Here is a 13,497-nt window from a genome sequence, read left to right as displayed (position 1 = left end):
GATCATAATGATAACATAATATATGCCTTCAGTAATTTCCTGAAGATAAATACCAAAAAATAACCCAACTAGAATAACTACAAGAGCTCGCGATGGTAGTGCTGTCCCAATTCTTAGGCGTAAATTTTGAAGCCCTTCCTATTCACTTGTTTTTAAGACCAAGGGGAAGGGGTACAAATATAAAATTGGGATTGGGCCTAAGTGTAAAATTATGAGGTAGAAAAACTGAAATTGTATTTTCATATAGTGAAGAACAAACACTGTTTTCATAAAGACGAAGCAGACCAAATAACATTTTTTCATCTTTAATTTTACAAATCTGTCAGGAACACTTGAGAACAACCTCATCTCAGTTGTTGTCTGGAAGAAAATGAAACACTTGAACGATTCATAATACTTTAGTGTTTTGAAAACGGTATGTCATCTAAATGAATGAGCTGCTGCTGATGTGGGTGAAACTGCACAAAATATACTTCCAGTATTTTGTCGAATTCAATTGCAAACTTCAGTGTGTGAGAAAAAACTGCCAGATAAAAACAACATCCTCTACTATAAAACAGGGATTAGCTGACTATAAAAATATGTATGTTATTTTTGCATTTTAATTTACCATTCACATTTGTGTACATATTATATATTTATAAAAAAAAATATTTGTAGCTGTTATTGAAAGATTTGCATTTCTTACGCATATATATATATATATAGTTGAACTCAAAATTATTAGACCCCCTGTTTTTTTTTCTCATTTTTTCCCCCAATTTCTGCTTAACGGAGAGATTTTTTTTCAACACATTTCTAAACATAATAGTTTTAATAACTCATTACTAATAACTGATTTATTTCATCTTTGCCATGATGAGAGTAAATAATATTTGATTAAATATTTTTCAAGACACTTCTATACAGCTTAAAGTGACATTTAAAGGCTTAACTAGGTTAATTAGGCAGGTTAGGGTAATTAGGCAAGTTATTGTAGGCAAGTTATTGTATAACAAGGGTTTGTTCTGTAGACAATTGAAAAAATATATAGCTTAAAGGGGCTAATAATTTTGACCTTAAAATGGGTATTAAAAAATTCAAAACTGCTTTCATTCTAGCCGAAATAAAACAAATAAGACTTTCTCCAGAAGAAAAAATAACATCAGACATACTATGAAAAATTCCTTGCTCTGTTAAACATCATTTGGGAAATATTTTAAAAAGATAATAATTTTGACCTCAACGGTATATATATATATATATATATACACGTAAGAAATGCAAATCTTTCGATACCAGCAACAAATAATTCTTTGTACCAATGCCTCAATGAAATGTCAATTTAAATTACAACATAAACATTATGAATCATTGTTTCTACTGTCATCATTAATAGTATTATCTCTTCATTATTTTGATCTTTTTTTAATCCATTTGATTCTCTTTTTTTTTTAAACACAAGTCAATAAATTAACATGCTATCTCTTTCCCTGAAATCCAAAACGTGACTGTTGTGCAGGACCGACATTAAAACCTCTCCGTGTCTGGATTTAAACCAACACGAACCATTCATGTGTCTGAAACATACGCGAGAAAAGCTGCACTGTGGCTTTCAGTCCATGTTTGTTAGTTTTGAGGTCATCTGAATACTAGCAAAGTGACAACTTCCTGTTTAACAGGAAACGCATCGCACTAGTCAAGCCATTTCATGGAGTCTTTAATGTCGAATCCTGCAGTAAATGTGCGAATGAACGTCAAGGGAATGTAATAGAAACATCTCAATGTGTCCATTTCTGAGGAACAGCAGGGGGGAAGGGAGGAATTGTTCGGAAGTCCATACAAAAAAATAATTCATTGTAAATATATAATATATATATTTTACATATTTGAATATATTTACAAATATACCCGGCACTATATACCATGTATTAACTTTTTTAACCAATAAGAATAACTGCTTGGGTTTTTTTTGTACGATAACTGTGTTATCACTGTAAAAACGGAGCATTTTAAAAAATAACGACATTTAAAAAATCATCCGGAGGCAGTGTTATGTTTTCTTCTACTTCTTCTTCTGTTAGTTGTATTGTGTTTGTTTCCTATTTTCTCCTTTATCGTCTCAGTTTTAAGAGTTCTGTCGTGTCTCTTGGGAAAACGCAGACTCCTGGAACGCCGAGCAATGGAATGATACCAAGAATTCCAACAAAAACGGAAAATAAATCGTCAAAATAAACGAAGAAAATGGGCCCTTGTGTACAGTCACTTTCCTTTAGGCCTCATCCTCTTCTTAAGAGCTTGGTCACGTGTTTTTGTGCGCACAAGTGTGTGTTTCCACTAAAAAAAATCCAAAATCAAAATCACCTGCGCTTTTGCACACTTCAGTTGTTGTTTATTTCTGTAAAAGCAGCACTGCTGGCGTCTCCGTCTCTCTCGGCTTGCTCCTAAAGTCCAGCGGGAGCATTGCGAGGAGTCCGGAGTCAGCATCGGGATCTGGTTGGGAAGTAACTGTGGGTAAAGTCTCAGTGTTTTTGAGAACTGGAGGTGTAGCTTGGATGTGGTGCGTTTTGAGAACGTTGGAGAGGCTCATGTTTTTATGCTGCCGTTGATGTGCTGGTATTTGGGAAGGCAGGGCTCGTCCGCTAAGGGATCATGGGAAAATACGGAGTCGTCTCCGGAGGAGCAGGAGCTGCGCGTGTCGGGGAAGCTGGGAGAGTATTGCTCCACAGGGGCACACAGGTCCAGATATTCCTGCAGACACAAAATGAGATGATGATCAGTTCAGGATCAACCAGGATATACAGTTGACGTCAAAATTATTCGCCCATTATTCGCCCTCCAGTGAATTGTTTTTCTTTTTCAAATATTTCCTAAATGATGTTTAACAGAGCAAGGAAATTTTCACAGAATTTCCTATAATATTTTCTCTTCTGGAGAAAGTCTTGTTTGTTTTATTTTGGGTAGAAGTAATAATAAAAAAAACATTTTAAGGTCAATATTATTAGCCCCCTTAAGCAATATTTTTTTCAATTGTCTACAGAACAAACCATCGTTACACAATGACTTGCTTAATTACCCTAATTTGCCTAATTAAGCCCTTAAATGTCACTTTAAGCTAAATACTAGTATCTTGAAAAATATCTAGTCAAATATTAATTTACTGTCATTATGACAAAGAGAAAATAAATCAGTTGTTAGAAATATAGGGCTCTATTTTAATGATCTAGGCACAAAGCTTGTTTTTATTTTTCACTGGAATCATTCAAAGGCAACTAAAAACCTATCTTGTCTCATGGGTGCCAATAGCCTAGTGGTCAGTGCGTCGACACATAGTGCTTGCGGTGACCTGAGTTCAATTCCCAGCTTAAGGTCCTTTGACGATCCTTCCCCATCTCTGCTCCCCACACTTTGCTCTCTGTAAAATCTGTACTGTCCTGTCAATAAAGGTGAAACCCCCCCAAAAATATATATATATATATAAAAAAACATCTCTTTCACGATCATCTGGACTCCTGTGAACAAAACCAGGACCCCGTCTTCACCCCCTCCCCACCACACTATACGACAACCTCAAAACATTATGCCTTTTAATTTCAGCTAGCCAGTCCCAGTGCTTCCGGTTAATTGTCATCCCATTCAAAATCGCCGCATTTAAGATTTCATTTAATTTGTTAAGCGCAAAGATTTGTTTCAAAACTATTTCTAAATTCATTTATAATTTCCAGCAAACTAATAAATGAACAATAATAATGAAGTGTGTTCAAAAACCTGAGTTATATCCTAATACACAGGCTGTGCCCCATATGGTCCAAACCCTGACAGGTGGACAAATCTAAGCTTGTTTTTAATAAAACAAATATAAATATGTATATAATAAATAATACTGCTAATAATAATAACATTATGCAAAAGCTAATTGTTATGAATAAACTGAAAAAGCCCCCCGAGATGAAGGCATGAAAGTATGGTTTTTATATTTATGTAGGCTAGAAAATAATATGTTTTGTAATATTTTAATTTATATCCTATATATATCCTTAATATTTTAATTCTTTTTCATATGTAAAGATATTTGAGTATTGCTGTTCATCTTGTGTGTATTAAGCAGTGTGTAGGCGAGGTGCATAACTAACGTGCTCTGCGCTGGACAATAGACCGGCTTTGTTCTGGTCTATAGAACAGACTATTATAGTTTCTCAAAATAGCAACGCACCAGCAATGCGCCTCAACACGCCTCCTTTTTTAGATCAGAACGCCTATGGGCGCACATATGAGTGCAAATGCATTTGCTATTAAACAGCGTGCTGCAAAACGTCAAAACGACTCTTGCGCCAAGCTGAAACTAGCAAACAACGATTGCGTCGCGCCTTGCGCCACATTGCGCCGGGTGTATGATAGGGCCCTATGTGTTCGTGACAATGTAAAAGTTGCTTCTGATCAACTGCATGAATCAATGCTGATGTATTAATAATAATAATCTTACTCAACCTAAACGGTAGTGTATATAGTTAAACTATTATTCATACCTCAAATATTTACAGCTAAGGTTCACCAGCAGTAACACTGATACAAGCAACTTCCTTACAAATAAAGTGAACTCAACCATTCAAATATTAAATCCAAGTTTAACCAGAGTCGATCTCCTTCAAAACATCAAGTCTAACCAATATTTGGTTATCGAATTCCAGTGAATCAGTAACAGAAGGGACCACACCTGAAACTTATATCTATCCGCATAAACATACGACCAAAAAAAAAATGGATTTTTTTTCCTGGTTCATTCCTCAGACAAAATTGGAGCCATTTTCTTCTTTGTGGCTGGGACTGAACTATTTGACTAGAGGAAGAGGGGGGTTTTAGGTTGCTGAAAATGAGTGTTGGATTGAACTCTCGCTGCTCAACACAAGGCAGCTCACATTACTAAAGACCTTCACATCTGTGAGCAGTTTAAGATGAGGGGGGAGAGAAAGCAGAGGCACTTTATTACATTTCTAAAGTTCAAAACGCCGGAGCTTTTGGCATCATCTCGCTTCCACGGCTCAATCCCCTACTTCGACAAGTTCTGACAGATTTCCATCCCTCAATCGGCCACAAGGATATCGCGGATGACAGCTAGTGAATGGGAAAAATCATCTAGTAGGGATTCATCTGACAATTGAGCAACGCTAACACAATGACCGGTGAAAATCGAAGCCTGGATGAAATCAAGCGGGTGCAACTCTTGACCTGCATGCTGACCGTAAAAATCGTTCAACTTCCTATTGCGAAATATTGCAAACCGGAGCCAGTGTTGGCACTGTCTGATGAATCCCAGAGCTATAGGGAATGCTTGAATGTTTATGAATACATGTGTGTGTGTAAATGCATGGTTGCCAGAGTGAGAAGTTTACCACATTTTTACTGTAAACTCATTTTATTAATAAAAAAATTTAGAAATTATTAGAATTTATATATAACAGGAAATACTGCGAAAAAACCATCTAGGTCATCGGACAACAGAGCAAAGCTAACACAATAACTGTTGAAAGTCGATGAAATCAAGTGTGAGCAACTCTCGACCTGCATGCTGACCGTAAAATACGTTCAACTTCCTATTGAGGATCTTGTGAAATATTGCAAAGCGGAGCCAGTGTTGGCACGGTGTGATGAATCCCAGAGCTATAGGGAAAGCGTGAATGCTTTTGAGTGTGTTTAAGCCTGCATGTGTTTGTGTAAATCTAGGGTCACTTCTACTCGTTGGTTGCCAGAGTGAGAATGCTACCACATATATAAATATATAAATATTTTTTTACTGCAAAACCATTTTTATTAATGAAAAAAATTGAGAAATTATTCAAATGTTTACATTAAACATGCACCAAAATATTGTAGGCAAAATATAAGCATTCCTATTGCAGATCTGATGAATCCCAGAGCTATAGGGAAAGTGTGAATGCTTTTGAGTGTGTTTATGCCTGCATGTGTGTGTGCAAATGCATGCTCGCTCCCACTTGTTGGTTGCCAGAGTGAGAATGTTACCACATTTTTACTGTTAACTCCTTTTATTAATTAAAAAATTGAGAAATTATTAGAATTTTCAAATCATACATGTACCAAAATATATTAGGCAAAATATTAGCATTTATGGGAAACTTGATTTCTTTTAAAGATATTTCCCGACTGCTGTTTAATGGAGAGAAGGTTTTAACACATTTACAACAATAACTCATTAATTTAGTCTCTGCCATGATGACAGTACTTCATATATTGCTAGGTATTTTGCAAGATAGTAGTATTCATATTAAAGTGCAATTTAAAGTCTCAAATAGGTTAATTAGGTTAACTAGGCAAGCAAGCATAATGATGCAGATCATTGGACAACGGTGGTTTGCTCTGTAGCCAATCAAAAAAAGGGGTCTAATAAAAGTGGAAAAACACATATATAATAGGTAATACTGCGAAAAAAACCATCTAGGTCATCGGACAACAGAGCAAAGCTAACACAATAACTGTTGAAAGTCGATGAAATCAAGTGTGAGCAACTCTCGACCTGCATGCTGACCGTAAAATACGTTCAACTTCCTATTGAGGATCTTGTGAAATATTGCAAAGCGGAGCCAGTGTTGGCACGGTGTGATGAATCCCAGAGCTATAGGGAAAGCGTGAATGCTTTTGAGTGTGTTTATGCCTGAATGTGTTTGTGTAAATCCATGCTCACTTCTACTCGTTGGTTGCCAGAGTGAGAATGCTACCACACACATATATATATATATATATATTTTACTGCAAAACCATTTTTAATGATGAAAAAAAATTGAGAAATTATTAAAAATGTTTACATTAAACATGCACCAAAATATTGTAGGCAAAATATAAGCATTCCTATTGCAGATCTGATGAATCCCAGAGCTATAGGGAAAGTGTGAATGCTTTTGAGTGTGTTTATGCCTGCATGTGTGTGTGCAAATGCATGCTCGCTCCCACTTGTTGGTTGCCAGAGTGAGAATGTTACCACATTTTTACTGTTAACTCCTTTTATTAATTAAAAAATTGAGAAATTATTAGAATTTTCAAATCATACATGTACCAAAATATATTAGGCAAAATATTAGCATTTATGGGAAATTTGATTTCTTTTACAGATATTTCCCACACACATTATTAATAACTCATTGATTTAGTCTCTGCCATGATGACAGTACTTTATATATTGCTAGGTATTTTGCAAGATAGTAGTATTCATATTAAAGTGCAATTTAAAGTCTCAAATAGGTTAATTAGGTTAACTAGGCAAGCAAGCATAGTGATGCAGATCATTGGACAACGGTGGTTTGCTCTGTAGCCAATCAAAAAAAGGGGTCTAATAAAAGTGAAAAAACACATATATAATAGGAAATACTGCGAAAAAAAACATCTAGGTCATCGGACAACAGTGCAAAGCTAACACAATAACTGTCGAAAGTCGATGAAATCAAGTGTGTGCGACTCTCGACCTGCATGCTGACCGTAAAAAACGTTCAACTTCCTATTGAGGATCTTGTGAAATATTGCAAAGCGGAGCCAGTGTTGGCATGGTCTGATGAATCCCAGAGCTATAGGCAAAACGTGAATGCTTTTGAGTGTGTTTATGCCTGAATCTGTTTGTGTAAATCCATGCTCACTTCTACTCGTTGGTTGCCAGAGTGAGAATGCTACCACATATATAAATATATAAATATTTTTTTTTACTGCAAAACCATTTTTATTAATGAAAAAAATTGAGAAATTATTACAAAATGTTTACATTAAACATGCACCAAAATATATTAGGCAAAATATAAGCATTCCTATTGCAGATCTGATGAATCCCGGAGCTATAGGGAAAGTGTGAATGCTTTTGAGTGTGTTTATGCCTGCATGTGTGTGTGCAAATGCATGCTCGCTCCCACTTGTTGGTTGCCAGAGTGAGAATGTTACCACATTTTTACTGTTAACTCCTTTTATTAATTAAAAAATTGAGAAATTATTAGAATTTTCAAATCATACATGTACCAAAATATATTAGGCAAAATATTAGCATTTATGGGAAACTTGATTTCTTTTAAAGATATTTCCCGACTGCTGTTTAATGGAGAGAAGGTTTTAACACATTTACAACAATAACTCATTAATTTAGTCTCTGCCATGATGACAGTACTTCATATATTGCTAGGTATTTTGCAAGATAGTAGTATTCATATTAAAGTGCAATTTAAAGTCTCAAATAGGTTAATTAGGTTAACTAGGCAAGCAAGCATAATGATGCAGATCATTGGACAACGGTGGTTTGCTCTGTAGCCAATCAAAAAAAGGGGTCTAATAAAAGTGGAAAAACACATATATAATAGGTAATACTGCGAAAAAAACCATCTAGGTCATCGGACAACAGAGCAAAGCTAACACAATAACTGTTGAAAGTCGATGAAATCAAGTGTGAGCAACTCTCGACCTGCATGCTGACCGTAAAATACGTTCAACTTCCTATTGAGGATCTTGTGAAATATTGCAAAGCGGAGCCAGTGTTGGCACGGTGTGATGAATCCCAGAGCTATAGGGAAAGCGTGAATGCTTTTGAGTGTGTTTATGCCTGCATGTGTGCTTCTTGTGTGTGCTGGCTTCACCTCGTTGGTTGCAAGAGTGAGAATGCGGTCCAGATCCTCCACCAACTGCTTGAATGTGGGCCTGTGGGAGGAGATGGCATGCCAGCAGTCCTTCATCATCATGTACCTGGGAAACAAAACACCATCACGTCATGCTTGTATTTATTTACTCCTGTGCTCTGTTGTGTAAATCATGTGTGATGAAATCGTTTGCGTAATCAGACATGCACAGACCAGTGTGTGTTTCTGTGTGTGTGCAGATTCAGGGAGAGAGAAAGTGAATTTTGAGCAGTGGTGGACAGAAACTTATGTAGTATTTTAACTTTACTATTGTAATTAAATACACATTTTACTATATATATATATATATATATATACATACACACACACACACACACACACACACACACACACACACACTCACCGGCCACTTTATTAGGTACACCTGTCCAACTGCTTGTTAACGTAAATTTCTAACCAGCTAATCACATGGCAGCAACTCAATGCATTTGGCCATGTAGACATGGTCAAGACGATCTGCTGCAGTTCAAAGCGAAGATCAGAATAGGGAAGAAAGGTGATTTAAGTGACTTTGATCGTGGCACGGTGATTGCTGCCAGATGGGCTGGTCTGAGTATTTCAGAAACTGCTGATCTACTGGGATTTTCACGCACAACCATCTCTAGGGTTTACAGAGAATGGTCTGAAAAAGAGAAAATATCCAGTGAGGAGCAGTTCTGTGGGCGCAAATGCCTTGTTGATGCCAGAGGTCAGAGGAGAATGGTCAGACTGGTTCCAGCTGAAAGAAAGGCAACAGTAACTCAAATAAACTCTCGTTACAACCGAGGTCTGCAGAAGAGCATCTCTGAACACACTACACATCCAACCTTGAGGCGGATGGGCTACAGCAGCAGAAGACCACACCGGGTGCCACTCCTGTCAGCTAAGAACAGGAAACTGAGGCTACAATTCGCACAGGCTCAACAAAAAAGCACAATAGAAGGTTGGAAAGACGTTGCCTGGTCTGATGAGTCTCGATTTCTGCTGCCACATTCAGATGGTAGGGTCAGAATTTGGCATCAACAACATGAAAGCATAAATCCATTCTGCCTTTTATTAACGGTTCAGGCTGGTGGTGTAATTGTGGGGGAATATTTTCTTGGCATACTTTGGGTCCATTAGTACCAATTCAGCATCGTGTCAATGCCACAGCCTACCTGAGTATTGTTGCTGACCATGTCCATCCCTTTATGACCACAGTGTACTCATCTTCTGATGGCTACTTCCAGCAGGATAATGTACCATGTCATAAAGCTTGAATCATCTCAGACTGGTTTCTTGAACATGACAATGAGTTCACTGTACTCAAATGGCCTCCACAGTCACCAGTACTCAATCCAATTGAGTACCTTTGGGATGTGGTGGAACGGGAGATGCGCATCATGGATGTGCAGCCGACAAATCTGCAGCAACTGTGTGATGCTATCATGTCAATATGGAGCAAAATCTCTGAGGAATATTTCCAGTACCTTGTTGAATCTATGCCACGAAGGATTAAAGCAGTTCTGAAGGCAAAAGGGGGTCCAACCTGGTGTACCTAATAAAGTGGCCGGTATGTATACCGGGTGGGCCATTTTCCCAAGGTGTATCCATATAAATGGCCCATATATATTTATAATTATATATATATATATATATATATATATATATATATATATATATATATATATATATATATATATATATATATATATATATAAATAAATATATATATATATATATATAATTTTCACCATTTACTCACACTTAAGTGGTTCTAAATTTGCATGAATTTGTGTTCAGCAGAAGAAAAAAAAATCTAACCGATGAGTAAATGTACTGAATTTTCATTTCTGGGTGAACTATACCTTTATCAAACTGTGTAGCATACAATCATAGCAAAAACAATGACCACTCACAACTCATTGGTGCAGTTAGCAGGTTTGTCCATGCGATGACCCTCCTTTAATAGTTTAAAGAGCTCCTCGACAGGTATTCCAGGATACGGAGAACCGCCGAGCGTGAAGATCTCCCACATTAAAACCCCAAACGACCAGCTGGAAGAGACAAAAACACACACACACACAGTAAACACAAGAGTATTTAGTGCAGTTATTTGCCGTCAAAGGGAGCAACACACTCCAGTCTCCTATGTGGTACCATCTCCAAAAATTTGGAAGAGAAATGAACCAAGTAATGAAGCCTTTCCAAAAAAAATCTAAATATAATTGTTGGCGCTAACAACGCAGTAGCTGTTGCCGTCTCAATGGAGTCTTTCTGCAAAGTAACTCAGATTGTAGGACGACTCAAATGGCTCTGAACTCTCAAAGCTGGCTTTTGTCCTCCACGAAACGCCACAATGACACATATTGTCCTGCCAAAACAAACATTAGCGAAAGCCACAGGAAACTACTAGCATCTAACGGGTGGAAGATTGTAGCGGCGAATGATTTTTCAACACATGCCAATTCCATGTTGCTTCATCTAAGATGAGGAGGGGGGAGTAAAACACACAAACGATGATGATAAGAGTTTACACAGAGGTTTTCTGACCTTTGACTCATTGTATACAAGAAAAAAAGTTTCCCAAAATAGTCTGCAGTAAAATATACACTGATTCAAATGATCTGTTCAGAGTGAGTCTGCAGTAAATGATTCATTGATTCAAATGATCTGTTCAGAGTGAGTCTCCAGTAAATGATTCACTAATTCAAATTATCTGTTCAAAGTGAGTCTCCGGTAAATGATTCACTGATTAAAATTATGATCTGTTCAAAGTGAGTCTCCAGTAAATGATTCATTGATTTAAACAATCTGTTCAGAGCGAGTCTCCAGTAAAAATAAAATAATAATAATTCAAATGATCTGTTCAGAGTGAGTCTCCAGTAAATGATTCACTAATTCATATGATATGCTCAAAGTGAGTCTCCAGTAAATGATTCATTGATTCAAACAATCTGTTCAGAGCGAGTCTCCAGTAAAAAAAAAAACTAATTCAAATGATCTGTTCAGAGTGAGTCTCCAGTAAATGATTCACTAATTCAAATGATATGCTCAAAGTGAGTTTCCAGTAAATGATTCACTAATTCAAATGATATGCTCAAAGTGAGTTTCCAGTAAATGATTCACTAATTCAAATTATCTGTTCAAAGTGAGTCTCCAGTAAATGATTCACTGATTAAAATTATGATCTGTTCAAAGTGAGTCTCTGGTAAATGATTCACTAATTCAAATTATCTGTTCAAAGTGAGTTTCCAGTAAATGATTCACTGATTAAAATTATGATCTGTTCAAAGTGAGTGTCCAGTAAATGATTCATTGATTTAAACAATCTGTTCAGAGCGAGTCTCCAGTAAAAATAAAATAATAATAATTCAAATGATCTGTTCAGAGTGAGTCTCCAGTAAATGATTCACTAATTCATATGATATGCTCAAAGTGAGTCTCCAGTAAATGATTCATTGATTCAAACAATCTGTTCAGAGCGAGTCTCCAGTAAAAAAAAAAACTAATTCAAATGATCTGTTCAGAGTGAGTCTCCAGTAAATGATTCACTAATTCAAATGATATGCTCAAAGTGAGTTTCCAGTAAATGATTCACTAATTCAAATGATATGCTCAAAGTGAGTTTCCAGTAAATGATTCTCTAATTCAAATTATCTGTTCAAAGTGAGTCTCCAGTAAATGATTCACTGATTAAAATTATGATCTGTTCAAAGTGAGTCTCCGGTAAATGATTTGCTGATTCAAATGATCTGTTCAAAGTGAGTTTCCAGTAAATGACTCACTGATTTAAATGATCTGTTCAAAGTGACTCTCCAGTAAATTATTTACTGATTTAAATGATCTATTCAAAGTGATTCTCCATTAAATTATTCACTGATTCATATGATCTGTTCAGAGTGAGTCTCCAGTAAATTATTCACTGAATCAAATGATCTGTTCAGAGTGAATATCCAGTAAAAAACAATACTGATTCAAATTATCATTTCAGAGTGAGTCTCCAGTAAATGATTCAACGAATCAAATGATCTGTTAAAAGTGAGTCTCTGGTAAATGATTCACTGATTCAAATGATCTGTTCAGAGTGAGTCTTCGGTTAATCATTCACTGATTAAAACGATCTGTTCAGAGTGAGTCTCCAGTAAAAAACAATACTTATTAAAATGATCTGTTCAGAGTTCAAACACACTGAGACAAATGATTCACTGATTCAAATGATCTCTTCAGAGTTTAAACTCACTGAGTCAAATGATTCACAGATTCGAATGATCTGTTTATATCGAGTCTCCAGCAAATGATTCACAAGATTTTACAAACTGATCTGATTGAGGTTTCACTTGAATTATCAGTATGGTTATTAGAGTTATTAGAGAAACTAGTATCCAGCGGGTGGAGGATTGTAGCGGTGAATGATTTTTCAACACATGCCAATTCTGTGTTGCTTCATTTAAGATGAGGGGGAGAATAAAACACACAAATGATGACGATAAGAGTTTCCACAGAGAGTTTCTGACCTTTGACTCCTCGTATGCAAGTAAAAAAAAGCTTCCCAAAATAGGCGAGCAGAGATACAGAGCCCTATCATCAGCAAGAAGCTTTTTTTATCCTGCTGAGTAGCATTTCACAATCAAAAGACAGAGTTGACGTCAAAATTATTCGCCGTCTTGTGAACTTTGTATTCTTTTTCTAATATTTTCCAAGTGATGGAGGGAGGAATTTTTCACAGTAATTCCTATACTATTTTTTCTTCTGGGGAAAGTCTTGTTTGTTTTATTTCAGCTAGAATAAAAGCAGTTTACATATTTTTAACCCATTTTAAGGTCAATATTATTAGCCCTCTAAAGCAATATTTATTTTTCAGTTGTCTACAGCAGGAATT

At 36.2% G+C, this 13,497-nt stretch overlaps 1 protein-coding gene across 5 annotated transcripts in view; it reads right to left on the bottom strand.

Annotated features, from left to right (window-relative positions):
* Positions 1-289: 289 nt before the first annotated feature.
* fgfr2 (fibroblast growth factor receptor 2) overlaps positions 290-13,497 on the bottom strand; it is a 156,691-nt gene continuing 143,483 nt past the window's right edge. For all 5 annotated transcript variants that reach the window (XM_056470771.1, XM_056470769.1, XM_056470770.1 and 2 more), the window contains 3 exons: positions 10,535-10,672; positions 8,598-8,703; positions 290-2,730 (listed from right to left, as the gene is read on the bottom strand). In XM_056470771.1, coding sequence (XP_056326746.1) covers positions 2,566-2,730; positions 8,598-8,703; positions 10,535-10,672 — 409 coding nt within the window. In that variant the 3' untranslated portion in view covers positions 290-2,565. The remainder of the gene's footprint in view (positions 2,731-8,597; positions 8,704-10,534; positions 10,673-13,497) is intronic.

This window comes from Danio aesculapii, chromosome 13 (assembly GCF_903798145.1).
Source record: "Danio aesculapii chromosome 13, fDanAes4.1, whole genome shotgun sequence".
Lineage (NCBI taxonomy): Eukaryota > Metazoa > Chordata > Actinopteri > Cypriniformes > Danionidae > Danio > Danio aesculapii.
The sequence above is the reverse complement of the archived record's forward strand: the minus strand, read 5'-3'. Positions and strand labels throughout refer to the sequence as shown.